Consider the following 25,986-nt stretch of genomic DNA (forward strand, 5'->3'; position numbering starts at 1 on the left):
AAGCTCATGGACAGAGGAGCCTGGGGGGCCACAGTCCATAGGGTTTCCAAGAGTCGGACACAGCTGAGGTGACTCAGTAGTCACGCACCAGTTGTCTTACCTTGTAAGGAGTTGAAGATGCAGAAGAGGTACATGAAGGGGACGTTCAGAGGTCCCCAGGCAAAGAAAGCAAAGCCCCACGTCATGCCCAGGAGAAAGGTCAGGCTGACCACGCTGCGCAGGTTCCGGAGGACGTCCTCCCGCAGCGTCCGGCTGCTTCTCTTGCCGTTCCTGCCGCAGATCTGCACCATCACCACGATGAACATGGCGACGTTCAGGAAAAACATGAGTCCGAAATACCCGGCGCAGGTCACGTAAAATACGACAGGATCCTGTATCCAGCAGCTAAAAGGAGAAGAGACAGAAAGCAAGAGATTAACCATCACGCCCTGTTTACCTAAGAGGCTTACTTTGGGATTCTGCGTACTTTACAGGTGGGCCTTCCTCAAATGCCCCTCACACGCCTTTAGGAAGTCACTTCGTTTGGGGGGGTGTTTACATAAGATTTTTGTTTTTGTTTCTGCTTTCTTTTGGATAGTCATTATCTTAATACCTAGTTATTTAAGTCAACAATTAAGAAAACAAGGTAGCCTCTTAAACTCTGACTTGATGTGAAAACATTATTGTTTGGCTCACCCTAAACCACATCTACGGAGAAGGCAATGGCACCCCACTTCAGTATTCTTGCCTGGAAAATCCCATGGACGGAGGAGCCTGGTGGGCTGCAGTCCATGGGGTCGCTAAGAGTCGAACGATTGAGCGACTTCACTTTCACTTTTCACTTTCATGCACTGGAGAAGGAAATGGCAACCCACTCCAGTGTTCTTGCCTGGAGAGTCCCAGGGACGGGGGAGCCTGGGGGCTACAGTCTGTGAGATCACAAACAGCCAGGCACCACTGAGTGACTGAGCATAGGTGGACACTGATCTACAAAATGATATGGTAGCAGAGTCCACTAAGGGATTTTGAGAGAGGTATTCCTGACAGACTCACTGGCACAACCCTTATTTCTTATTTCTGCTTTGAACATGAATGCAAGCTCTGTGGCTGTAGTCATCATCTTCTATCCAGGAAAGGAAGACCAAGAGAGCTGTAGGATTGGTGGTCCTAACATTTTCAGCCACAAAATTAATGCTAGTTTTTGCTTTCTTCCAAGTTTCTTATTATGTGAAAAGAGTACTGCTTACTTAAGACATACATAATTGTGGATTCCATTATTAAGAACAAAGTAATCCCTATTAATATAATTGGTCTAACTGAGGCACAACCTTATTGTATAACTCTGTTATTCTTATGCTGAAACTTCTAATGCACAAATAAAAAGCTTACATCATAACATCCTTGTGAGATGAGGAAAGATACACTTGCTATTCAGAATGATATATATCTGAAAATAGATGAAAGTAATTTTAAAGAATACTAAATGTAAAATTAAAATACTGCAATTTGCAGATGCCCCAGTACCTAATTAATACTATGCAAGTTCTGAGGTACCAAAAATATTTAGATGAATTATTTAAGACAATTAATCTTCAAATTCTAAAGCATATGGTCATCATTTTGGTAGGTTGTGTCTACCATGGTAGAACATGATCGTCCCAAAGGCAAAAGCTGTCTTGAACATCTTTGAGTCCTATAACCTAACAAGATTCCTGGCATATAGTAAATTCTCAATTAATGAGAGCTGTTGATGGCACAGTAGTTTACTGAATCATACATTAAAGGCTAGTAAAAGTTGACTCACATACTTTTTAAATTCCCTTATTTAGAACTTATGCACTGACTTGTACATTTAATATAGCTTATTTTAAAGGTCCCCTAAATGATACAGCTTGCCTCTGGAGCTAATCTTTCTTTCTAGTCCCCCTAGAATCTGAAATTCCTGGCTTGGATCCTTTATTTCCCACTAGCTCTGTTGGGGGCTTTTGAATATTACTTTGGAAACATAAAAGGGAAGACCAGGAGGAAAGAAACAGGACTGGATACTGACTGGATATTAAAGTGATATCCATCCATGAAATGAGCACAGAAATGTGGCATCACAGTCAGGAGTAAGCTCTTTATTTATGCAGTAATTCAGTCAACCCGCAAATAATACCGAGTACTTATTATGTGCTACATAAAATACAAGAAAACCTAACTGCTCAAACTGAACAGTTTAAAAATCTTAGCCTCAATAATCTAACTATCTGAAGGGAATTTTTCAAATTATTCAAGATCCGTTCTCTCCACTTTCACACAATAATCATATTGTCACTGAATCCCTCACTGTCTGATGCTGCTACTTAACTCTCTGGAAGATGCATGTGGTTTAATTAGGAAACCTCCTCAAAGAGACTGGGTCTTCTAAGTCTAGAAGAGAGAATCTGAAGCTTCTTCTGAACTCCAGATGAGAAGAGTACAACATTCATAAGAGGAGCTCACACAGTTCAGGGTTTTCAACTGAATTCATGTATGGTATAGCAGAGGCCTTGGCAAAGACATGCAGATACAACTTAACCTTCCAAAATAAGCAGCTCACTACTGGCATGAAAACACACTAAACTTCGGGAAACAAAGCATATAATACTCATCACAGATAAATTCCCAACAAACTTTTGTTACTTACAATTCATCACCTTGTTCTCTTCCATAACTCTTTTTTCCATAGACTTCATTTTGCTTTCTGCTCGCCAGAACAACAGACACAACTAAGGCAGGCACACCTGTTATAACGAAACCATGACAGAAACAACTTTTCTGCAGCATCTGAAATTGCTTTATAAGACTGAAAATGGCAAGGGGAAAGAAAAGAAAGTAAACACTGCACATTATAAAATCAAATTTCTTAGAACTGGCAACTTGGTTGAAAACAATAAAATCCCTTTTGTGGTATGAAACATCCAACTCTAACTAGAAACAATCTAAATCTTAAGTATTCGTTGGCTTGCTGGTACCCACTAGAGTATAAGGACCTGCCCTATCCTGAACGTGGCACCAGAAAATGTAGTTTCATAAATGACACCTGTTAGACTGACTGAGTTAAGATTGGAAAGTAACTGCAGCTTCATTCTCCCCCTTTCTATAGAAAGAAACGTCTTCAGCATAAGTTGAGGGGAAACAATGGGGGCAGAAAGTCTTTATAGTCATCTCTTTTCTCTCATAAGAATCTATGTAGATTTGCATGTATATTTCAGTGGGGAAATGCTGCCCCACCTGAATTCCCTGAAAGGTGCCTTCACTGCCTCCTAAGGAGGTACTGAACACCTTGCAAATGTCTCCTTTCCCCCGTGCCATCTGAAAAAGAGATTTGTGATAAAGCTTAAAAATGCCTGCCCCAACACAGAACCCAGATAAAAGAAGGAGCCTGATTGGAAGACTGTAAACAGCCTAACATAGCCATCTGTGTCTGGCTGAGGAATCATGGTAAGAAGTTCAAAGCAAGAATTCCGTCAGTATTCTGGTTGCACTCACAAAAATAACCTTTTCGCTCAGGTTTCCAAGACATGGGCATGTGTCTAGGGGCAAGAATAGTTAAGAGTCTGAGCTGGCCTTTCTATTTTGAAATATAATGGAAATCCACCACTGTCTGCCAGCTGCTTCTTCAGACTTGGGTGGGCTGGATCTGGACACAGGAAATAAGTTGGTGGTGACTCAAGAGCTAAGGTTTTTTTTCTTTCCCCCTTTAATAGTGACTTTTGTGAGGACTGTGGAACAGTTTTAAAAACACCCCTGCCTTCGGTTATGTATATCAAATGCATATCATTCACAATCTTGAAGTTTCTTTTAGCAGTCCTATTCTTTCAAAATAGGCTTTTTCTATGAGAACCTAGTGATTTCCAGGATGGAAAAAAAAAAAAAAATGCAGGAGGCTTACCCCAGCCAACGATGCAGAATTTCAGGATGTACCGGCGGATGTAAGTGTTAAATACTTTCACCAGAGCAATGTACATGTGAATCGCTTCTAGTCCCATCCAGGTAAAGGCAGCTAGAAGGAAGAAGTGCAGGAGGGCTGCGATGGCTGTGCAAAGTCCATCCACATGAAACGAGGTGATCCACCCATCCAGGAGGAAGGCAAGATTCAGGAACAGCAGGGCTGTGCTGAGGTTCATCAGGATTTTGGAGGGATAATCTCTTCGTAATTTTCTTTAGAAATAAAAGGAGAAGCAATAGGAAGATATATGAGAATAATATTGTAAATAAATCTTTTAAGTATAGGCAGTTAATTCACATCTTATACAGCTCTGCAATAACCTAGATAGTACCATCTTTATGACATGGTTCCACTGGGAGGAGGGCCAAAGATATGAATACCAGGCAAATTATAAAGATTTTTTAAAAAATACTAATCTTATTTCAAAACTGTTTCCAAAATTTCTAATTGGTTACAACAGATTGATTTTTTTTTAATCCAGGAAAAATTATAGATTTAATAGAAAATATATTTTTGTTAAAAACCAATTTCCCTAAAATTTGTTGAAATTTCTTGATTTCTAATGAGGTCAGGGTCCTTTTTTAAAAAGACTTCCTGTTTCAAAACCAATTTTATAAGATTTATTTTGCTTTCATCTTTTTTCCATCTTTTCATCTTGTATTTTCACAAAAATGTTTTCATCTTTTTTACCATAAAAAGCAGTTCATACAATTGTTGTTTACTTAAATACTAATCATCTGTAACAGGCTTAAATATATTTTTTCAATAGAAATACAGTAACTATAAATTAAGATTCTAAAACTGGGAAATTCCTGTTGCAGGATATATCTCATGAGAAATCTGACCATTAAAACTGAATCCTACATGATTCACAAGGTGTATATATGTTTTTAAAAGCTGAAGCAATTCTCGTATTCATGTTTTGCAACAGACTGCTCTGGATTTGGCAGATAGAAAAAAAAAACAACTTACTCAAAAGCAACATATGTCAGGAGGGTAGCTGCTGAAAAGATGGCAGATATTCCACACCCAATATAGGAAATGAAGGTGAGGACTTTAGTGTTTTTTGCATCCAACTGTGAGGCAGTTCCTTGAAGGTCCTACCAAAAACATGAGAAACAGCTGTAATAATCTCTTTTTATGAGAACGCTGTTTTGTTTTAGTAGAAGCTTCGTGACATCACCTAGAATCGCAACTCAATCTTAGGGGCTAACAACAACAGTGTAAATCAATACAGGCAGATCTCATTTTAAGTGTTTGCCTTAAAAAAAAAAAATAAGTGTTTGCCTTTATTGCACTTCACAGACACTGCATTCTTTTTACACTGAAACATTACATTGAACATTTGTGGCAACTCTGAATTAAGACATTTTTCCAACATTTGCTCACTTTGGGTCTCATGTTGCACTTTGGGAATTCTCATCATATTTAAAACTTGTTCATTTCATTGTTATTATATTTGTTTTGGTGACCTGTGATCAGTGATCTTCGATGTCACTGCTTGATAAACTGAAGCTTAGACGATGGTGACCAATTTCTAGCAATAAAATATTTTAAAGTAAGGTATCTATATTGGTTTTTTTTTTCTTTTAGAGATGACATTGCACATTCACAGGCTACAGTATTGTACAAACATAACTTTTATATGTACTGGGAAACCCAAAAATTTGTATGACTCATTTTATCTTGATATTTGCTTTATTGCAGTGGTCTGGAACTGAACCCACAAAAATATCTCCGAGGTATGCCTGTACTGAAATTTCCACTTATTGCACTCTTGTGGATCACTCCATGAAACAAAAATGTAGCATTATTGAGAGTTGCACATCGTTTTTTTTTATCATTACCCATTACCCAAGCTCTTTGCACATCAGTATAACTTGAAGAACAAAACCACTGGTTCCCCTAACAAAAACTGGAAAGGAGGTCATTGTCTTGCATTATAAATAACTAGACCCTTCCTACCATTTGCAGGGCTGGGGTCCCAAGCACAAATGTAAGCCACTGTGGCCCATGTGTCCAAGCCCTCAGGTGGGCCCTGGCTTCTTTGCTTGGTAGGGTGGGACTCATCCGAGACAGCCAGAGGCTGGCTGGCACCTGGCTGCCCAGTTCTAAGAATAGTGCTGAGGTTCTTACTGTGCTCATTGCGAAGCGTGGTACATATAAGGTCTTTCCTTTTCTTTTTTCATAAATGAGAAGCCACCAAGAGGTTTTTTTTTTTGGGGGGGGAAGGGTTGTCATAGTTTTTTTTATTTTTATACACTTGAAAAGCTGTTACTTAAAAGGGTTAGGGGTTGGACTTTCCTGGTGGTGCAGTGGATAAGAATCCACCTGTCAATGCAGAGGACACAGGTTCGATCCTGGTCCGGGAAAACTCCACATGCTGAGGGGAGCTAAAGCCTGCGCTCTAGAGCCGGCACTCTGCAACAAGAGAAGCCACCAAAACGAGAAGTCCGCCAACAGCAACGAAGGCCCAGCACCGCAGAAAATAAATTTTTCTTTTTAAGTATTAGAGGCTGTTGTGATTAAAAAGAAGTCAGCATTTTTGCATGTGAATACAAAGCCTTAATTTCACTGTGTAGAAAGAGGCAGACGTGCAAAATTCAGGCGTGATAGGAAAATCTTTCTTTTCTTCCTTAAATGGAGAATTAGACTAGGGATAAATCTTGAGTTAAGACCAACTACTCAACCCTTGATTGGAGGAGAAAGGCATCTCCATTATACAGATGTTTTAAAACGGAGCCTTTTTGGAGAAGGAACATGGAATATCTGGTTTAAACGTTGAGGTCTTAAATTATGGGGAAAAAAAGTTTATAGGTTTTTCATTCTGTAATGTTAATTTTCTTTAATTGTCACCAAAATGTCAATAAAATCTGCTATTCATACAAAAACCTCCAGGAAGTCATTTTGTATGAGTGTGTATCTATGTGAAACCACAAGTGGGACTTAATTCCAGGTTCGGTTGACACAGTGAGGAGCAAGTAACAGTACCTGTGTGATAGCAAGAAATGCACAAAGTGATGGAGTTCAGCAGACACAGGGACTCAGGGTCAGAGAGGACCATCCCTACCCACCTCTCCCAGGAACCCCTCAAACCACTGGGAGGACCTGAGATGCCCCTGGCACATGGGGTGTGTTTGAGCCAGGCCACTCGATTCACTGGTAGGTTACCCCGATCAAAATTCTGGTTACTCCAGGATTTGATGGAGCAGAGAAATATCTTGAGAATCACCAAAGGACTCATTATTACCTCTTGAAGAACATACGTCTCTCCATTAGATGTGGTTGACTTGCAAGTCGTGATTAGAGCCATAGTTTAAAATGTAAATTGAATAAAATAATGCTCTTTACGGTTACACATTTAAACACAATTCTCATGCTGTTTCGTACTTTTAAAGAATGAAGAATATGAAAATATTTGTTCCTCTGAACGAGCCAATATGAAAACATACTGATGTCAAAAAACATGAAAATCGGTTTTACTACAAATACATGTAACAGAGGATGTGAAAATGTTCATATGTTTGTAGATTAGGAGATATAATTATGAATCTGGGGTATGTTTTTTAATTTCTCATATGGTGAATGTGTCATGGGGCAAAGTAGACTCAAGGAATATCTTACACAAGTGAATAAAGAGTTTGTACACCAAGAAAGACTCTTAACAATGTCTTGGTGGTCTGGAAACACTGAAAGGATGTGGGCACATGACCAGAAAAGATAAATTCTGGAAAGTTTTTCTTCCAGAACTTTATAATCCTATAAAAGCAGCCACAATGGAAAATGGAAAAAAAGCAATGAAAAATGCACGTACCCTTATACCTGGAAAACTAATTATTTCATCAAATGACAACAGAAAAAGTAATATAGACTTATAAATTCATAACAAAATATAAACAATACTTGAAAAAAAGTAATGGGAAGCCAAACTTTGGTTACTCATAAATCATCTCTGAACAGTGAACAGTATTATTGCTAGCTATTTATCTAATATTGATTTACAACACACACAATCCTGCTCACACACACACACAGTTAAATACTTCAGTGAATTAAGCTAAAGCTTGTATACCTAAATGATTAATGATGCAAAATCAGCATTTCATGAAAGAAAGATGCTGTCACTTTTCAGAAAAATGAATGCGGAAGAAAACAGGATTTTTAAAAACCATTTAGGGAACACATGATATAGTTTAATTGTTCATTTTCATGGTCTGTCAGTAAATGAAGACATTGATATTTGAGGAAAGTTTAAAAGTTATTTTCTATGATCGTCAGTCTTTTTAAATGACATGGTCTTATCCTTCAGAGCTTTAAGTATTGGATTGTCAGGAAAATCACAAAGGGCAGGGCTGCCTCATGACAATGGCCATTTATCAGTCCCTAGACCAAGTAGATGCACGAGCCAGTCACTGCACCCACAGCCCCTCGCGGCTTCCTCTCATTCCCATTGGAAGTGGGTGTAAAGATTCAAGGGACAGATTGGATACACATGACCCGACCTCTGTGATTCAATTTGAAAAGCTTTACTGCCTTAGCACTCACTACTTCCATCTTCAATTAAAAAGCAAATGTGGTTTGATCCCTTTATGGAAACTATACAGAAACAATGGCTCTGTTTGGACCTGGAGGGTGTATTTCATACCAGAAAGGTGTTTACACAAACACTAGCATACCAGATTATAAAATGAAGGTGTAAGTCTGTGGATGAAGTCATACAAGTTCCTGCTTGTATGACTCTCGAAAATTGACTCCTGAAAATTTGGTGGGCTGAAAAAGCATACTGATGCAATCTAACTTCTGCTTAGAACTGTTGGACAGGCTGGCTAATGAGATAAAACCGGGGCCAGAGGAAAGAAGGCAGGAAGAAAGGTAGGAAGGTCTAGTTGTGAGAGAAATGTCACACCCATCATTTCTCTGGCAGGCCTCCACACTACCCTAGTTACTAGTCTTTGCTAATAGGCATGATTTCCAGTTAGGGCTGCAGTCATTTGGGGTCACAGTTGGATCACCAGTACCTGGTACAAAGTTACATTCAAACATACGAGTGATAATAAACTATAAGGCGATTTTTGATGAGACTTTTCACAGCTCACTTCCATGCTAGTAAAACCCAACATTTTCTCCCTCTTTAACTTTTCTCTCTCTCTCTCCCTCCCTCCCTCTCTCTCCCCATCTCCCTAACTTTCTCCGTTAATTCAAGGGTTTCACGGTGATTTTCTTGTTTCTGAGGTTATTTGTGATTACTGTTAATGCACAGGGGGGCAGGTAGGGGGAAGAGTATTCTTTTCTATACTTACCTTGCACATTTTAAACATATGATCTCTGCCAGTTAGATTCTTATTTAAGAATCAAGATTTCAGGCTATAGATGAAAATTATTAGGGGAAAAATTTCCCAAACACATAATCCATAAACGCTGACTCACAAAAATGAGTCAAAATGACTTCCACAATTACATCATTTCAAAATGAGTTTAGACGTTCTTCCCCTACCATCAGAACCCCAAAGTGGGTGAGGTGGTTACACAGGCAGACTGTCTCGTTGGCGTCTGAATCTTTGTGTGCGTCACATCCTGAAGTGTCCCAAAATCCAGAACCTTTTGTGGAAAGAAATCAACAGTGTGAAAATGCCTGCAGGTCAGTTCCTTTCCCAGGATGGGGGAGCTTTCCCCTGGGGAACTGTGCCTCAGTCTCTTTTGCCTTGCAGTTTGTCTGCAAAACGGATACTGTTCTGAAAACTGCCAATACTTAAAATAATTTCGATTCCTGGATGTTACTGCAAGGTGGGCAGTTAGAGATTAGGTGGTGGTTTTCAACTGTGTCCTATGGAAGTGCCTCCTCAGGAAGACTGCAAAAACGTCAATTTTAAAAATTCAAGATATTTGAATATATATTTTACTTATTTAATGTATGTATATTGAGTATATCTATAAGACATATATAAGACATTCATTTAGTAGATTATATTTTATATAAATATATATTTAACATAATTATATTAATGCATGAATTGAAATGTAATTTATTTAATATATTTTAAAGTCAATTTCCATAAAAAGAGTATTTCTTTCCAAGTATGTTACATACTAACAAAGTCTCTAGAGATCAATACAATTTTTTACCCCCTTGGGTCAATCTATGTCTCTGGGAAGACATGAGAACAAAGGTCAGTCTCCTTGGAACATGCTATTAAGCACACAGTAGTCATGCACAGAGACAGCTTACTGTGATGCCTTTACCACATCTTATATGACTTTCATGGTATGATATGGAATATGAACGACACATATAGTTGAGAAGTGTTTTAAGACTACAAGGTGATATCATTTTTAACTATGTAGCGAGTAAATCAGAATCTTCTCAAACTGCAACCAGAAACCAAACAGCAACAAAAACTTTCCAGCTAGGATAAGGAGTATCAGGAGGTGTGGGACACCTTCAGATTACATTTCTGAGAAGCAGCCTACACCAGCGCTCGTGTGACTGTGCCACCACGGTCCCACTGCGGAGTCGCAGAACAGCAGGGGCATCCCAGGGGAAGATGACCAGGTGCGCGGTTTCCCCTTCCCTGCACAGACGTCACCGCCCTTTACACCTAGTGATTCACCCCTTAATTTTGCCTTTCTCTCTCAACTGTAAAATGTCATTTTGGAGGCACTTCATTTCTTTCAAGTAACGTGTATCCATTACAACCATGCCTATAGTTACAGTCCTCTAATACGATATCCCCCCATAACCCATGGTCTGGAAAGTAGATTTTAAATTGCATGCCTCATGCACATCAAATAATCTCAGAAGTGTCCTAGAAGAAATGTGATCAAATGTATACTGACATTCATCTAAAAGGGGCAATAAAAATATATGTTATAGTTTATAAATTACTGAAATTAGAGGTAGTTTTTTTTTTAAGTGTGCCTATTTCTTCTTGCAATGAATAAAAAGTTACTGAAATAAGAATTCTCTTCCCAAGCTACCTAAACTAAATTTTGCAGCTCAGTTGCCATCACACTTACATTGTGACTCACTCTGATCCGAGATGGAATTAAAGGAAATGGAGGTGTCTAACAAGGTTTAAAATTCAGTTGTTATTAAGACAGCCAATATTTTAAAACTTACCATTTTTGTTCAGATTCCAGAAGGCACAGATGGGATGAGCCGCTGCCTATATTAACATAAGAATAAACATGTGAAACTGTTGTTTAAAATAAATGAAAAAAAAATCATACAATTTGAATATGGGAAATGAGTAAAAATGCTAAGGTTTTCACAAAGGAATAGATCACCATTAGCCACAGCAATACGATCCAAGAACAGCAGGCAGTTTAAGGGGTTTGCTCCCACAGACTTCAAATGGAAATCAACTATAGCTCCAAAGGAATCATCACCTTATCCATTTATCTGCAGGTTACTAATTATTTCTCACAGTAAAGTGCAATTCTAAGCTTTTAGCAAAGCTCTTTACACTAAAATTTCACTTCATCTTCAAAATTCTCTTTTATTTCTAGATATATGCCCAAAAGAATCACAAGCAGGGACTCAAACAGATATTTACACAACCATGTTCAGAGCAGCATTATTCACAATCGCCAAAAGATGGAAGCAGCAAAAGTACCCATTATGAATGAATGGACAAGCAAAATGTGTGTGTGTGTGTGTGTGTGTGTGTGTGTATGTATGCAATGGAACATCATCCAAACTTAAAAATGAAGGAAATTATGACATGCTATCATATGGATAGAACTCGAAAATACCAAGTGAAATAAGCCAGTCACAAAAAGACAAACACTGTATGATTCCACTTGTATGAGATATCGAGATAGTCAGTTTCATGGAGACAGAATAGAAAGGCGGTTTCCGAGGACTGAGAGAGGAGGGATGGGAGGTGTTTCATGGGGACATAGTTTCAGTTGGGGAAGATGAAGAAGTTCTGGAGATGGATGTAGTGATGGTTGCAGAGAAGTGTGAATGTACCCACAGAACTGCACACTTAGTAATGGTTAAAATAGTTACTTTTATGTTGTGTATATTCTACCAATACTTTGGCCACCTGATGCCAAGAGCCGACTCATTGGAAAGGACCCTGATATTGTGAAAAATTGAGGGCAGGAGGGAAAGGGGGCAACAGAGGATGAGATAGTTGGATGGCATCACTGACTCGATGGACATGGGTTTGAGCAAGCTCCGGGAGTTGGTGATGGACAGGGAAGCCTGGCGTGCCACAGTCCATGGGGTTGCAAAGACTAGGACATGACCTAGCTTACGGAACAACAACATATTCTACCACGATAAAAAAATTTCTTTATGGATGAAGGAGCTGAAACAAAGGAGGCCAAAGGGTAGAACAGGGAAGTCTCAGAGGGTTCCGTGACAAAGCAAGGCGAATTCTTAGTAGACTTCAATTCCAAGCCTTACTCCTTATCAGCCAGGTCACTTCCCGCCTGCCTTCCTGCCTGCCTAATAGTCAGACCGTGACTGGGAGCCTCTATAAAACAGGGGACCACTGTGGTTAGGCCACTGAGGACAATAAGAACCCCCACAGAATTTTATCAAATAAACAGATGAAGCAGGAAAAAAAAAGCAACATGTGCCAAGGTTTTAGACAAGCACTAACCTCTCAAAAAAATAAGCCAACTCTCTCCTGATTCTCCCATTTCCCTTCTGCTTTCCCAGCTTCAGTCATCTTTGACTTTAAAAGGGCTTCCCTGGTAGCTCAGCTGGTAAAGAACCCGCCTGCAATGCAGGAGACCCTGGTTCGATTTCTGGGTCAGGAAGATCCCCTGGAGAAGGGATAGGCACTCCAGTATTCTTGCCTGGAGAATTCTATGGACAAAGGAGCCTGGTAGGCTGTACTCGCAAAGAGTTGGATACAACTAAGTGACTTTAACTTTCACTTGACTTTAAAAAGACAACAAAAACCTTGAATGACACAGTTGTGCACTGTGCCTAGACCTAATTTAGCTGAAGTACTGGGCTGGCCAAAAAGTTTGTTCACGTTTTTTGTAAGATGCACAAAAATACGAATGAACTTTATGGCCAACCCAATAATTATTTGTTGTTGTTGTTCCGTGGCTCAGTCGGGTCTGACTCTGCGACCCCATGGACCCTGTCCATCACCAACTCCCGGAGCTTGCTCAAACTCAGGGCCGTTGAGTCGATGATGCCATTCAACCATCTCATCCTCTGTCAGCCCCTTCTCTTCCTACCCTCAATCTTTCCCAGCATGGGGATCTTTTCCAAGGAGTTGGCTCTCCGCATCAGGTGGCCAAAGTATTGGAGCTTCAGCTTCAGCATCAGTCCTTTCAATGACTATTCCTTTCAATGACTATTCTTTCAGTGATTTCCTGTAAGATTGACTGGTTTGATCTCTTTGCTGTCCAAGGGACTCTTAAAGAGTTCTCCAGCACCACAGTTTGAAAGCATCAAATCATATGTCGTTTCTTAAAAGGAGTGGTTCTTTCCTTCACTCTCATTCCTCTGCAGATGACTGAATCCTAGAAAAGACTAAATGTCCCTCCCTCATCCTACTGCCATCATCTACTGTGACATTACAGGACTATCAGACTAGCTGGTTTCCCCGCTGTGGAAACCTATAATGTACAAGTTACTTCTAACCATGTTTTAAAAGATGCCTCAGAGGTCTACGAAACAGTCAGCCTTTGCCCCATGGCTGTCTGCAGCTTTTCTTTACCTGAGTTCTTGTGTGTTTGATCCTTATCTGAACAGGATCCTTCAGACCCTGGATAGTAATGTTTCCAACACTGCACGCCATCACATAGCTCACTAAGGTGCCTTTCTTGGTTCCTACATCCTTTTAAAGAAAAAAAAAAAGAACTCTGTATTAGTCAGAAGTACACCCTTTTATTTTATTTTGGTGTTCCAAAGTAAGCAATCTGTCAGCACTTCTTACACTTAAGATCTTCAGTTATAGAACATCCTGTTTATAAGATCAAACTGCTAGCTTTCCTGAAAGAGCTCTGCTATTTCCCTTATTATAATAAATACATTGAAGGAATCTGAGAGCCAATGCTGCAAGATAATGTTCATAAAACTTCATTCTTGATTGCTGTGACTGATGTCAGCCAGTTAACATCTGAAACAATGCAAACTCACAAATAATATACATTCATAAAAAGTTGCGAGACAGTTAGATCATTTCCCTACCATAAAAAATAGATGAAGCTGTTTTCCTCTAAAGAAATAACAAGGAAATATGGTGTGAAAAATAAAAATCAATTCATCTTTCAGGTTCGTGACAAGTCTTGAGTGTTTACTAGAAGTAAAGTGAGTGAAGCGAAAATCACTCAGTTGTGTCTGACTCTTTGCGATCCCGTGGACTGTAGCCCACCAAACTCCTCTGTCCATGGGATTCTCCAGGCAAGAATACTAGAGTGGGTTGCCATTCCCTTCTCCAGGGGATTTTCTCCACCCAGGGATGGAACCCGGGTCTCCTGTATTACAGGCAGATTCTTTACTGTCTGAGCTTCTAGGGGAGCCTGAGTGTTTACTAAAGTGAAGTGAAGTGAAGTGAAGGTCGCTCAGTCGTGTTTGACTCTTTGTGACCCCATGGACTACAGAATCCATGGAATACTCCAGGCCAGAATACTGGAGTGGGTAGCCTTTCCCTTCTCCAGGGGATCTTCCCAATACGGGGATAGAACCCAGGAGCCCCGCATTGCAGGCAGATTCTTTACCAGCTGAGCCAACCAGGGAAAGCTGAGTGTTTACTAATGTAAACCTAAATGTAATTCTACTGCATTACAACTCCACCGGAACTTCTACCATCTCCGAATGCACACCTGATGGCTACCACTCCTGTAGCTACCACTTCAAAGTTAAGGTTGCCAGGAAATCAAATGAATGAATCTGTGCTGCAAAATGCCTGGGAACAATAGATTATCATCACTTTCTCTTTTCCTCTGTATTTCTTGTTGAACCTCCTCAATTTCTCTATTACAGCTTGCAAATCAGCTCTTTTGGAATAACTACAGGATTCCTTCAATGTTACCTAGTTCTTAGCACCCAGAATATAACTTTTGGTTAGGTTTGTGTGCTCTCTTTCAATAAGGGGCTATGGTTTGGATATACCCAGCCTTTCCAGTAAAAAGGAGGGGTGGGGGAAATTGAAGAGACTGACACATATACGCTATTGATACTATGTATAAACTAGACAGCTAATGGAAACCTACCGTTAAAACTCAGAGAACTTTACTTAATACACTGTCCTGCCCTAGATGAGAGGGAAATCCAAAAGAGAGGGGATATGCATACATATATAGCTGACTCATTTTGCTGAACAGTAAGACTTCCCTGGAGGCTCAGATAGTAAAGAATCTGCCTGCAGTGCAGGAGACCTGGGTTCAGTCTCTGGGTGGGGAAGATCCCTCGGAGAAGGGAATGGCTACCCACTCCAGTATTCTTGCCTGGGGAATTCCAGGTGCAGAAAGGAGCCTGGTGAGCTACAGTCCATGGGGTCACAAAGACCTGGACAAGACTCAGCAACTAACACAGAGAGAGGCTAACATGGCCCCAGGCTTCCCTGATGGCTCAGATGGTACAGAATCTGCCTGCAATGTGGCAGAGCTGGGTTCAGTCCCTGGATTGGGAAGATCCCCTTAAGAAGGGCATGGCAACCCACTCCAGTAATTCTGCCTGGAGAATTCCATGGACACAGGAGCCTGGCAGGGCTACAGTCCATGGGTCACAAAGAGTCAGACAAGACTGAGTGACTAACACTTTCACTTTTCAGAGGTTAATACAACATCATAAAGCAACTATACTGCAATCACAATTAATTAATAAAAAAATACCCTTACTCTGTTCCCTTTGTGAGGGGAGTAGCATTAGAACATGTTTTTCAGTCTTCTATAAATTTACTTTAAAAACCAAACATATGTTTCCTAACAATGTCGAGGACTGGGAGATGCCAAAGGAGAAGGAAGTGATCACGTGAGAAGAAGAGACTCAAAATGAAACAGTGACTGATCTTATAACGCTAGGACTTCCTCCAGTGCCCCCCTCTCCTCTCAATGACCTCTTCTCCCACTATTCACATCATCCAAAACCTCCTGCATTTTTTTATGTTATTATTATTTGCTGGGGCTTGAGGGGTACACCTGGAAGTATGTGGGATCTTAGTTCCCTGATCAGGGATTGAACCCAGGCTCCCTTCATTGGAAGCGTGGCATCTTAACCACTGAACTACCAGGGAAGTCCTCTCCTATTATTTTAAAAGGTGCCATTGTTACACGTCTCCAATAACTTTAACAAATGCATTTTTAAGTGTTTGTAGCTATTAAATCCTTCAGAGCAACTGCAGGTAATTACATTCTTAATTTACTTCAAAATTGTATATAGCTTGTTCTTAAAGCATTTGCTGATAACATTTTAAAGCGTTTTGAGTTAATGACTGTAAACAGTTCCATGTTCCTCCTTTTACTTCCCCGTAGCCTCCTTTGCCATTATTCTAAACGTGACGTCTAGCACAGTGAAAAACACTTCTACTGCCTTTCAACCTTGCAGATAGGTCACACTGTTTGATAGACACAGGTATCCTCAATTTAACAGATAAAACTTTTACTGACAGGGCTCAGTGAAACTGCTCAAAATGAGCTGTCTTTTCAAAGGCAACCAGAGGTCATTAGTGTTTGCTGGCAGGGGACTTTCTAGTATTTGGAAACGATGCCAATAAAAATGATAATATGTGCTCAGCACAATGCCACACTACTCGGGGGATGTGGGAAGGCCAAAGGCCATTTGAAATACTAATGGGAAAACTGATTAAAGCCAAGAATGCTGCTCATTATGTAAACAGTGCTTCCCGCTGAATCAAGGAAAAAACCTTTCCTTTGGCACACAATTTCTTTAACTCTGAAGATCTAAATTGCTGGAGAGCATAAAATACTTAACAAAAGAAATAATAACTTCTCCACAAATTCCATTTCTAATTGCATCACACAAGTCTTAATCTGATTTATTCAAAAAACTTCAATGAACACATCTTATTAATAAGCATATGATTATCAGAAATAAAGTATTTAAAGTTATGTTAAATAACTTTTAAAAATATAGTAGATTAATTTTTCTATACCTCTTGACATATTTTCCATAAACCTGAACTTATATCTTTCGTTTTAAGCAAGAAAACTATTTCTGATTGAAAAACAGTAAGTTAATGAACACTTACCTGGAAAAGTCCAGTTTTATTGAAGAAAGTAAATTGTGCCCTTTTAACTAATACAGAATCTTCTTCACTTAGGTTCTCAAGTAAGTTCGGAGGCAAAATGACAGAAGCTAATGGATCCACTTGTCCACTCTTAAAATCCATCTGTCACACACACAGACACCAGTTGAGTAATTATATTTAAATTGCAATGATAACTTTACTCCCTAGGACAGTAACTGCCGTCATCAAAACTCAGTCTGGTCTCCTCTTTACCTCCACCACAGTCTCTGCCCGCAGTACAAGTCCCTTAAGGCCTGGATCTTATTTGAGTTTTGCAAATGTGGCAAAACAAGAAATGTACTGAGTTTAACTCAAACCAAGAAATCTACAAATCAGTTGACATTTTCAAATATAAAGATTAGATTTGTACTTAATAGATTTTGTGTTTCTCTCAAAACACACTGTGAAAAAATAACTACCAGAAAAAAAAAAAAAAAAAAAGGCTGGAGCTCATTTGTTTTATTGCTAAGAATGAGTATCTTTTCACTGAGGAAGCAGCTGAAGTTTTATGAGCGTTCTTGGGTACCATTTTTCCTGAACCAACAGATTACGCAAAACCGTGTTTTCCTGCAAATGGACCTGAAATGAGAATGATGCTGACTGTTTTTTAACTCTTAAAATGTGAAACAGAATTACTCCAAAAGAGCCGCTGGTCCAAAGCAGAAAGAAAGTTCTTCCTTATATACAGATTTTTAAATATCCTATCTTGAATTATCTCCACAGTTAAGAAGCATGACATGCCAGCCGTTTAGGTGTTCTCCTGTGTCAAGCGTGATGTTTCAATCATTTCATTTGCCCATGTGGCTAACACTGTCTAGCACATAGGAGGAACCTAACAATTATTTGCTAAAGTGTTACTTGAACAGGTCAGAGAGGATCTCCATCAATCTGGCCCCGAATTTCTTGTCCAGCCTCATTTTCATCTGCCATTCTTAGCCTTCTATACCACTGTTTTTCAAAATACAATCCGCACACCAGCAGTACTAGCAAATACCCGGGAACTTGTTAAAAGTGCAAACTTGGGAGATCCACTCAGGGCCCTAAATTAGAATCTCTGGAGATGGGACCCAGAGACTTTTTTTAATTTATTTATTTTTGGCTCTGCTGGGTCTTCACTGCTGCACAGACTTTCCTCTAGCTGGGGCAAGCAGCGGCCACTCTCTAGTGGCGGTGTGTGGGCTTTTTGCGGTGGCTTCTCTTGGGTTCTTTGGTAGCTCAGACAGTAAAGAATCTGCCTGCCTGCAGGAGACGCAGGTTTGATCTGTGGGTCGGGAAGATCCCCTGGAGAAGGGAAAGGCAACCCACTCCAGTATTCTTGTCTGGAGAATCCCATGGACAGAGGAGCCTGGCGGGGCAAAGAGTCAGACACGACTAAGCAGCTTTCACTTTTCACTTTCTCTTATTGCAGTTTCAGTAGTTGCAGCACATGGGCTCAGTAGTCGTGGCTCCCAGGTTCTAGAGGACAGAAATAGTTGTGGCTCACAGACTTAGCTGCTCTGCTTCCTGTGGGATTTTCTCAAACCAGGGATCAAACCTGTGTCTCCTGCATTCCTTATCACTGAGCCACCAGGGAAGCCCCAGCAATTGTTTTGGTAAGTTCTCTAGGTGGTTATAATGTAATCATTTGAGAAATACTGGCAAAGAGAACACACCATGCATCTTCCCATCATTGGGTCCTTAAGAAGGTCTTTCTTCTGACTAAAGGAAAGTGAAAATCGCTCAATCGTGTCTGACTCTTTGCAACCCCATGAACTATACAGTCCATGGAATTCTCCAGGCCAGAATACTGGAGTGGGTAGACTTTCCCTTCTCCAGGGGATCTTCCCAACCCAGGGATCAAACCTAGGCCTCCCGCATTACAGGCAGATTCTTTACCAGCTAAGCCACAAGGGAAGCCTGAGAATATTGGAATGGGTAGCCTATCCCTTCTCCAGGGGATCTTCCCAATCCAGGAATCAAATCGAGGTCTCCTGCATTGCAGGTGAATTCTTTACCAACTGAGCTATCAGGGAAGCCCTTTCTTCTGACTAAACTAATCCCATATCCCACTTCCAGTAGGGTGGTACTCACTCATAGCTTAACATTTAATTCCACTATCACCTCCTGGAGAAGGTAAGCTGAAAGTATACCTCCTCCCTGAGTCCACATGCCTATGGCTACTGCTGTTATTAATCTTAGTCAGCCTTCAGATTTACCTTCCATCCCTAGAACCAAGATCTCCTTGCCGTAGCAACTAGCAGAAGATCAGAGATTTTTGTCTAATTGATTATAGAAACCACTAACTTATTACCTGGAAGTATGACTCATTATTGCTTGGAAGTCCAATGCTAAAATTTGAAATTTCATTGGTCTCTGGGGACACAGATGATACTCCAAGAGCCAGATTCCGAGTTGTGATATTCACATGTGTTGTGCTCTGTAGGTCTATCTTGAAGGCCAATTCATCAATCGTTTTTAAAGCTCTAAAGAAATAACAACAGCACTGTTAAGGAACACATTTTAGGTACCTGCACACGTGTGATTTCCTGCAGGACAAAATACCAACCAAATAAAATCATCCTTAAATCTTTTGATCTTAAAAAAAATTTTTTTTGACCTTAATATGAATACGCATTAAGTTAATTACTTCATGCCACAATAATATCAGTTAAAACATTGAATTCTAGAGATAAACTTGAGGAGAAATACATGCTTTATGGAAAAGCAACAGTAAAGTTATCCTAAACAAATACTCTGTTTTTCATCTATTTTAGCCTTTCTTTCCTCATACAAAAAATTCTCTTCCTACTTTATACAGAGTGAGAATCAAAGGAAATAATATAATAGAAGTATTTTTTGAATTGCAAGACCCTGTAAAAAAAGTTTGTAATTATTATTTGCATAAGGTAAGTTAGAGAATACATTCAAACAAAGATAAAATTTTCATCAAAGAAATCTGGTTGAAAGAAAATAGAAAGAAAAAATATCTTAGCATGCATGCATGCTCAGCTACTCAGTCATGTCCTGCTCTCTGTGACCCCACATACTGCAGCCCACCAGGCTCCTCTGTCCATGCAATTTTCCAGGCGAGAATACTGAAGTGGGTTGCCATGCCCTCCTTCAGGGAATCTTCCCGACCCAGGGATTGAAACTGTGTCCCCCACATCGCTTTCACCGGCAGGCAGATTCTTTACCCCTGAGCCATCTGGGAAGCCCAAATATCTTAATATTAACACATTAAATGAGATAATTGGATATAAATTGAATTATGTAAAAATAGGTGTATTTCACCCTTCCCTAGGCATTTTCATTTCAGAAGTATAACAGTCACAGAGTAGCAGCTGTTTTGTGTCACAGTTCATAGAACAGTAGCCAACAATGACCACATTATGCCTAAAAGATGTCAGCTGAGTGCTTGCTAAGTATCTCCTTTGCAAGCAAAAAGTAGTGTCATAAATTTATACATATATAATGTATTCTAAATATAAAAATATATATTTATGCTAAATATATAAATATACACAATTTATCTTTTGAATTTACACCAGTTAACATTTTTCACATGAAAAAATGAAATACCAATAATGTCTTTCTGGCACTATTTACATTACCTAGCCAGGTGGGCAATCCTAATCAATTTGTAAATTATTTTCTCAAAAAAACCCCACAAAATTTTGAAGTACATTTTGTGAATGATCTTGGGAATTATCAATGGACCTTCTAGAGATTTAAAGTTTGAAAGCTGGGCACGGAGCATTCAGATCTGTGAGAAACTACATAATACCACATATAGCCAATAAACATTACTCTCTGGAAGAAAAACAAACAAACTTACTCAGAAGACGACTCAAGCAAATCACTGTCTGGGCTGGTTAAAATATTAGAAAATATATTCATTAAGGTTGAGCCAAGCGTTATATCAATGTTTTCTTCTTTATTTACAATCCTTTTGACCTGTTCTACGATGCTGGTGATATTGGCTGAGCTTAATGTCTGCCCATCACTAGTTAAATTTAAAATCTCATTGGCAACTTCATTTACTTCCCCTAAAAATATGACAGAACAACAACATACAGTTTTACGTGTGTATCCTGAGCAGTTCTAGGAATCCAAAACATAGTATAACATTTCACTTCCAGTAAAGCAGCAAATCAGGTTTCCTATATGTACCCCTTAGCCTGATTTTCACAGGACAACAGTATTTCTTCACACACACAAACTAACTTCTCTATTTAGTGAGACACAAACTGTGCTTATAAGCAGCTTAGGTAAATAACTTGGAGGGACCAATATTCACACAAAGTTCTAAGTGAGATGCCCACATAATCACTAAATAAGTATGTATTTGCTGCTTGAAAACACACACACACAATCTTAATTTACATAGTCTCTTCTCCAGAATTTTCTTGCTATTGTTAATCTACGACAGAATAAGTATAACAGAAAGTCAGAATGAGCAAAAACAGTATTTTTTACTTTAAGTGAGTCAAACAATCATTTGCTTAGCTTTAATATCACAGTGGTATCAAGACATGATACCACAGAACAGAACATGTCCAAAGAAGATGAGAACCATGAAGCGTGAGGTCCTCTTATTTTGCCTTGGAGAACTGAAGACATCTCTCACTTACTTGAGCAATTGGAGATATCGGGATGCCCCCAGTGGGCTACAGAATTGTTGACAGGGTCAGCATAACTATAAAACAAAAAATGTATTTTAAGCATTTGGCAGACACGACATTACAGCTGACAAAAGTAGTTAATAATAAGCTTTAGAATTTCCCTTGGTATCTAGGTAAGTTTCATTTGAAGACTATAACAATGGACATAAAATTCATATTAAAAGTTCTTCCTGGGAAAAAAAAATCAGGCACATGCATCAGGGGAAAAAAAAAATACTAGCAATAGCCTATATCCTAGAGTAGGCTCCATCAGGTTACTAAAGTTAAACGCATAGTTGTTAACGTGGATCAAGAACCACTTTAAGAATTTCCTAGATAAAATCTCATTTTGATTTCACATAACTCTGTAAAGCAGATTATAATCCACGTTTTATAGATGAGGAAACAGACTTAGATAAATCAAGAAATCTTCCAAGGAGTCACAGGCAGGAAGAGGGAGAACCACAATTCAAAGCCAAGTCCCTTCCTTTCCTCTCCACCACTTGTCAAACCCAACCGTGGGGGCAAAGTATTTCTACACGGGCAGTTTCAGAGTCTGAATTTCCCTGCAAGAAAATTCTCACTGAACGGGGTGGAGGGTGAGGAACTGGATTTGACTTAATCAGTGAATCCTCTGTTAACCTGTCTGAGGTTTCCATTCAACGATTATAGAGAAAAACCCACACCCTGACAGTCTCCACTAGCAGACTGCCCTAACCTGGATCTTGTCTTTCTTCTTTCTGATGTCTCTTTTCCCCTCCAGTGATGACCGCTCTAAGGATTTAAAAAGACTCGGCATGCCATGTCACGTATCTGCAAGCCATGTCATGTCACGTCACGTGTATACATGTCATGTCACATATATGCAACTCACGTCATGCCATGTCACGTATATACATGCCATGTCACATATATGCAAGTCATGTCATGTCATGTCATGTATATATATGTCATGTCGCGTATATGCTGGCTCTGTTCACCAACTTTGCTCTAGAACTTCCCTCTGGTTTTCAAATTGCTCCATCTTTCTTTGAAGAAGGCTAAATTAGCATGTTGCTTGAAGTGAAAAAATGCTTTCTTTGGTAACCTACCTTCCTCATCTTTACCTCACATGGATTTGACGTACAAAGAGCTTCCTGTCCTTCTCTCCTATTAATATACATTGCATGGGAACTATGGTACAGCGCCTGTAACTCTGGAAAGTAGGTACATGGAGTTTGCTGGCAAGAGTTAAGAAAGTATTACCATGTTCGTGAAGCAAAGAAGCCCTGTTTCCCTGGACAGGAAAGTCTGTATTCAGAAGGTTGGATGCTTGGCCATTTATATCCTTTGGGCACCTCCTCAGCCAGACATATACCTATGTGAAAATAAGACCCAACATGAGAAATATCAATCTATTTCTTGAAATTAGAGATGCAAGATGAGAGCAAAACAACAATGTTGGTAATTAGGTATTTATTCCATGCAATGCTAAAATAACAGGTTTTTATGTTCAGAATTTGCAGAAGTTCAGAAGCTATGAAAAATAAAGCTACATTTCATATTCAAGATTTTATCTTAAAAAATCATCAAATAAAAGCACATACTTATGCAAGTATAAAAACAATATGCAAGTATAAAAACAAACAATCAGACAATATTATTCTAACATAAGTCATTTGTAGATAAAATTATTAAATAGTTGTTGTTTGGTTGCTAAGTCATGTCCAACTCTTTTGCGACCCCATGGAGCCTGCCAGGCTCCTCTATCTATGGAATTCTCCAGGCAAGAATACTTGAGTGGGTTGCCATTTCCTCCTTCAGGGGATCTTCCAACCCAGAGACTGAATCCGTATCTCCTGCAATCTCCTGCAATGGCTGGAGGATTCTTTACCACTGAGCCACCAGGGAAGCCCCTAGTAAAACAGATTTATTGGAAAAAAAAAAAAACTACATAAAATGAAAACTGTCCTGAAAAATTCAAAATGTAATTTAATATTTTTCAAAGAAAAAGCCTATAAAATAGTGCCTCAACAGCGTTCTTGGTGAGTTGCCAGCACGTTTTATAGAAACAATTTTTGGTGGCTCTGAAAGCATGTTTCACCTGGCAATTTGCTGAAGGAATGGCAGAAGACAGCTGTAGGCCACACATCTTGCACACACACCTTCACCTCACATCATCCCACTTATTGTCTAAAAACTGTCTGGTGAGAGCTAGAACATAAATAACTCTGACTTTACACTCAAAAAATATAGAAATAAAATCACTATATCAGTAACAACAAAATCTCATATTTCAGTACTGAAAAGTAGCAAGTTACATGAAGACTACCAGAAACCAGTAGTGTAGTTACCAGTTGAACATTTAAATAATTTTCCTATCTATATTTTGAGCTTTTCTTCTCCCAGTTGGTAGAAATTTTTCTACAGAGCAAGGTCTCCTGCATTGCAGGTGGATTCTTTACCAGCTGAGCCACAAGGGAAGCCCAACAATACTGAAGTGGGTAACCTATCCTTACTCTGGCAGATCTGCCCGACCCATGAATAGAATTAGGGTCTCCTGCATTGCAGGCAGATTGTCTACCAACTGAGCTATCAAGGAAGCCCTAAGGACTTCCCTGGTGCCTCAGACAGTCAAGCGTCTGCCTGTAATGCAGGAGACCCGGGTTAGATTCCTGGGTCAGGAAGATCCTCTGGAGAAGGAAATGGCAACCCACTCCAGTATTCTTGCCTGGAGAATCCCATGGACATAGGAGTGTGGTAGGCTACAGTCCATGGGATCGCAAAGAGTCGGACACAACTGAGCGATTTCACTTCACTTTCTGCAGAAGAATCATACAACATGGAATTTAAGTGGAATAAGTAACATTGTGCTCAGTCCTGACTCTTTGTGGACCCACGGACTGTAGCCTGCCAGGTTCCTCTGTACATGGAATTTTCCAGGCGAGAATACTGGAGTGGGTGGTCATTTCCTCCTCCAGGGGATCTTCCTGACCCAGGGATTGAATCTGTGCCTCCTGCATTGGCAGGCAGATTCTTTACCACTAGCACCACCTGGGAAGCTCTAAGTGGTATAAATTACATGTCCAAGCGTGCAGAGAGATCTGTTCAGGGATTCCTCAACTTCTGAGGAACAGAGATAAGGCTGGTCCTCATGGGCTCCTTTGTCACGTACAAACCACATTCATCAAGCTCCTTCGTTGTGGAGACCCCTATGTGTGAAAGAAGAGCCTTTGTATTCTGCTCATCCCCCTGTATCCTCGAGGCACTGGTTCCAGAAAACACATTCCTCTTCCTGCCAGTATACTGAAATCTGAGAAAGCTCATTTCCCTTGTGTAAAATGTAGTAATATTCGCAACAACCTATGTACATCCTCCTGTATACTTTATATCATCACTAGATTACTTACAATAATAAATACAATGTAAATGCTATGTACATAGTTTTAAATACAATGTATATGCTAGATAAACAGTTGGCCAGGCATGGCAAATTCAAGTTTTGCTTTCTGAAACTTTCTGAATTTTTCCCTCCAAATATTTTCAATCCAAGGTTGGTTGAACTACAGATGCAGACCCCATGGAGATTATGTATGCTGACACATTAGAGATGAGGGTTTCCTCAGAGAAGCAAAGAAGCCTGCTTCCTTGTTGCACTGTGATTCTGGCTGTGATTCCTCAGCTTTTAGAGGCTGAGGAATATCTGCTTCCCTCACTTCAATTTCCTGTGTGTGTGTCTAAGGAGATGTGTCAAAGTTTCCCTTTCTTTTGAGCTCTACTAATTCACCTAATCAGCTGTCACCATAACATTAGAGTGATTACTTTACTTTTTGTTATCCATGTTTTTGATCATTTGCTTTTCTCAAAGATGCCCATCAAGGCGCATTCATTTATTTATTCATGCATTTAAACGCTCAGAAATGAGATGGTTGCTGGGGAGGAGGTGGGAAGTGAGTGTTAAGAGAAAAATAAGATGTGTTTTCAAGCCAGAGGAAATTTCTGGTTAAAGTAAATATATGTAAGAACACAAACAAGTTCAGGCAAATTCAAGAGCCTTCTATATGGACGGTACTCGAGGTCTGCGGACAGCACGAGGTGGAGGCTCCCAGGCGGTGACAGCTATCTGTACATGATGATGACAGAGAAGGCTTCACAGAAGAGGCAACTTTAGGCTGTCCTTCATACCAGGTAG

General features: G+C 39.7%; 1 protein-coding gene across 4 annotated transcripts in view; it reads right to left on the reverse strand.

The window, feature by feature from the left end:
• The window catches only part of ADGRG6 (adhesion G protein-coupled receptor G6), a 154,258-nt gene that overhangs the window by 25,561 nt on the left and 102,711 nt on the right, over positions 1–25,986 (reverse strand). For 3 of the 4 annotated variants that reach the window (XM_065931247.1, XM_065931248.1, XM_065931249.1), the window contains exons 10-21: positions 23,061–23,172; positions 21,786–21,850; positions 20,990–21,200; positions 19,466–19,637; positions 17,137–17,277; positions 13,642–13,761; positions 11,070–11,115; positions 9,447–9,553; positions 4,925–5,052; positions 3,896–4,164; positions 2,648–2,744; positions 101–384 (exon numbers count right to left, since the gene is read on the reverse strand). In XM_065931247.1, coding sequence (XP_065787319.1) covers positions 101–384; positions 2,648–2,744; positions 3,896–4,164; positions 4,925–5,052; positions 9,447–9,553; positions 11,070–11,115; positions 13,642–13,761; positions 17,137–17,277; positions 19,466–19,637; positions 20,990–21,200; positions 21,786–21,850; positions 23,061–23,172 — 1,752 coding nt within the window. The remainder of the gene's footprint in view (positions 1–100; positions 385–2,647; positions 2,745–3,895; positions 4,165–4,924; positions 5,053–9,446; positions 9,554–11,069; positions 11,116–13,641; positions 13,762–17,136; positions 17,278–19,465; positions 19,638–20,989; positions 21,201–21,785; positions 21,851–23,060; positions 23,173–25,986) is intronic. The other variant, XM_065931250.1, reaches the window with a different exon arrangement.

This window comes from Muntiacus reevesi, chromosome 3 (assembly GCF_963930625.1).
Source record: "Muntiacus reevesi chromosome 3, mMunRee1.1, whole genome shotgun sequence".
NCBI lineage: Eukaryota > Metazoa > Chordata > Mammalia > Artiodactyla > Cervidae > Muntiacus > Muntiacus reevesi.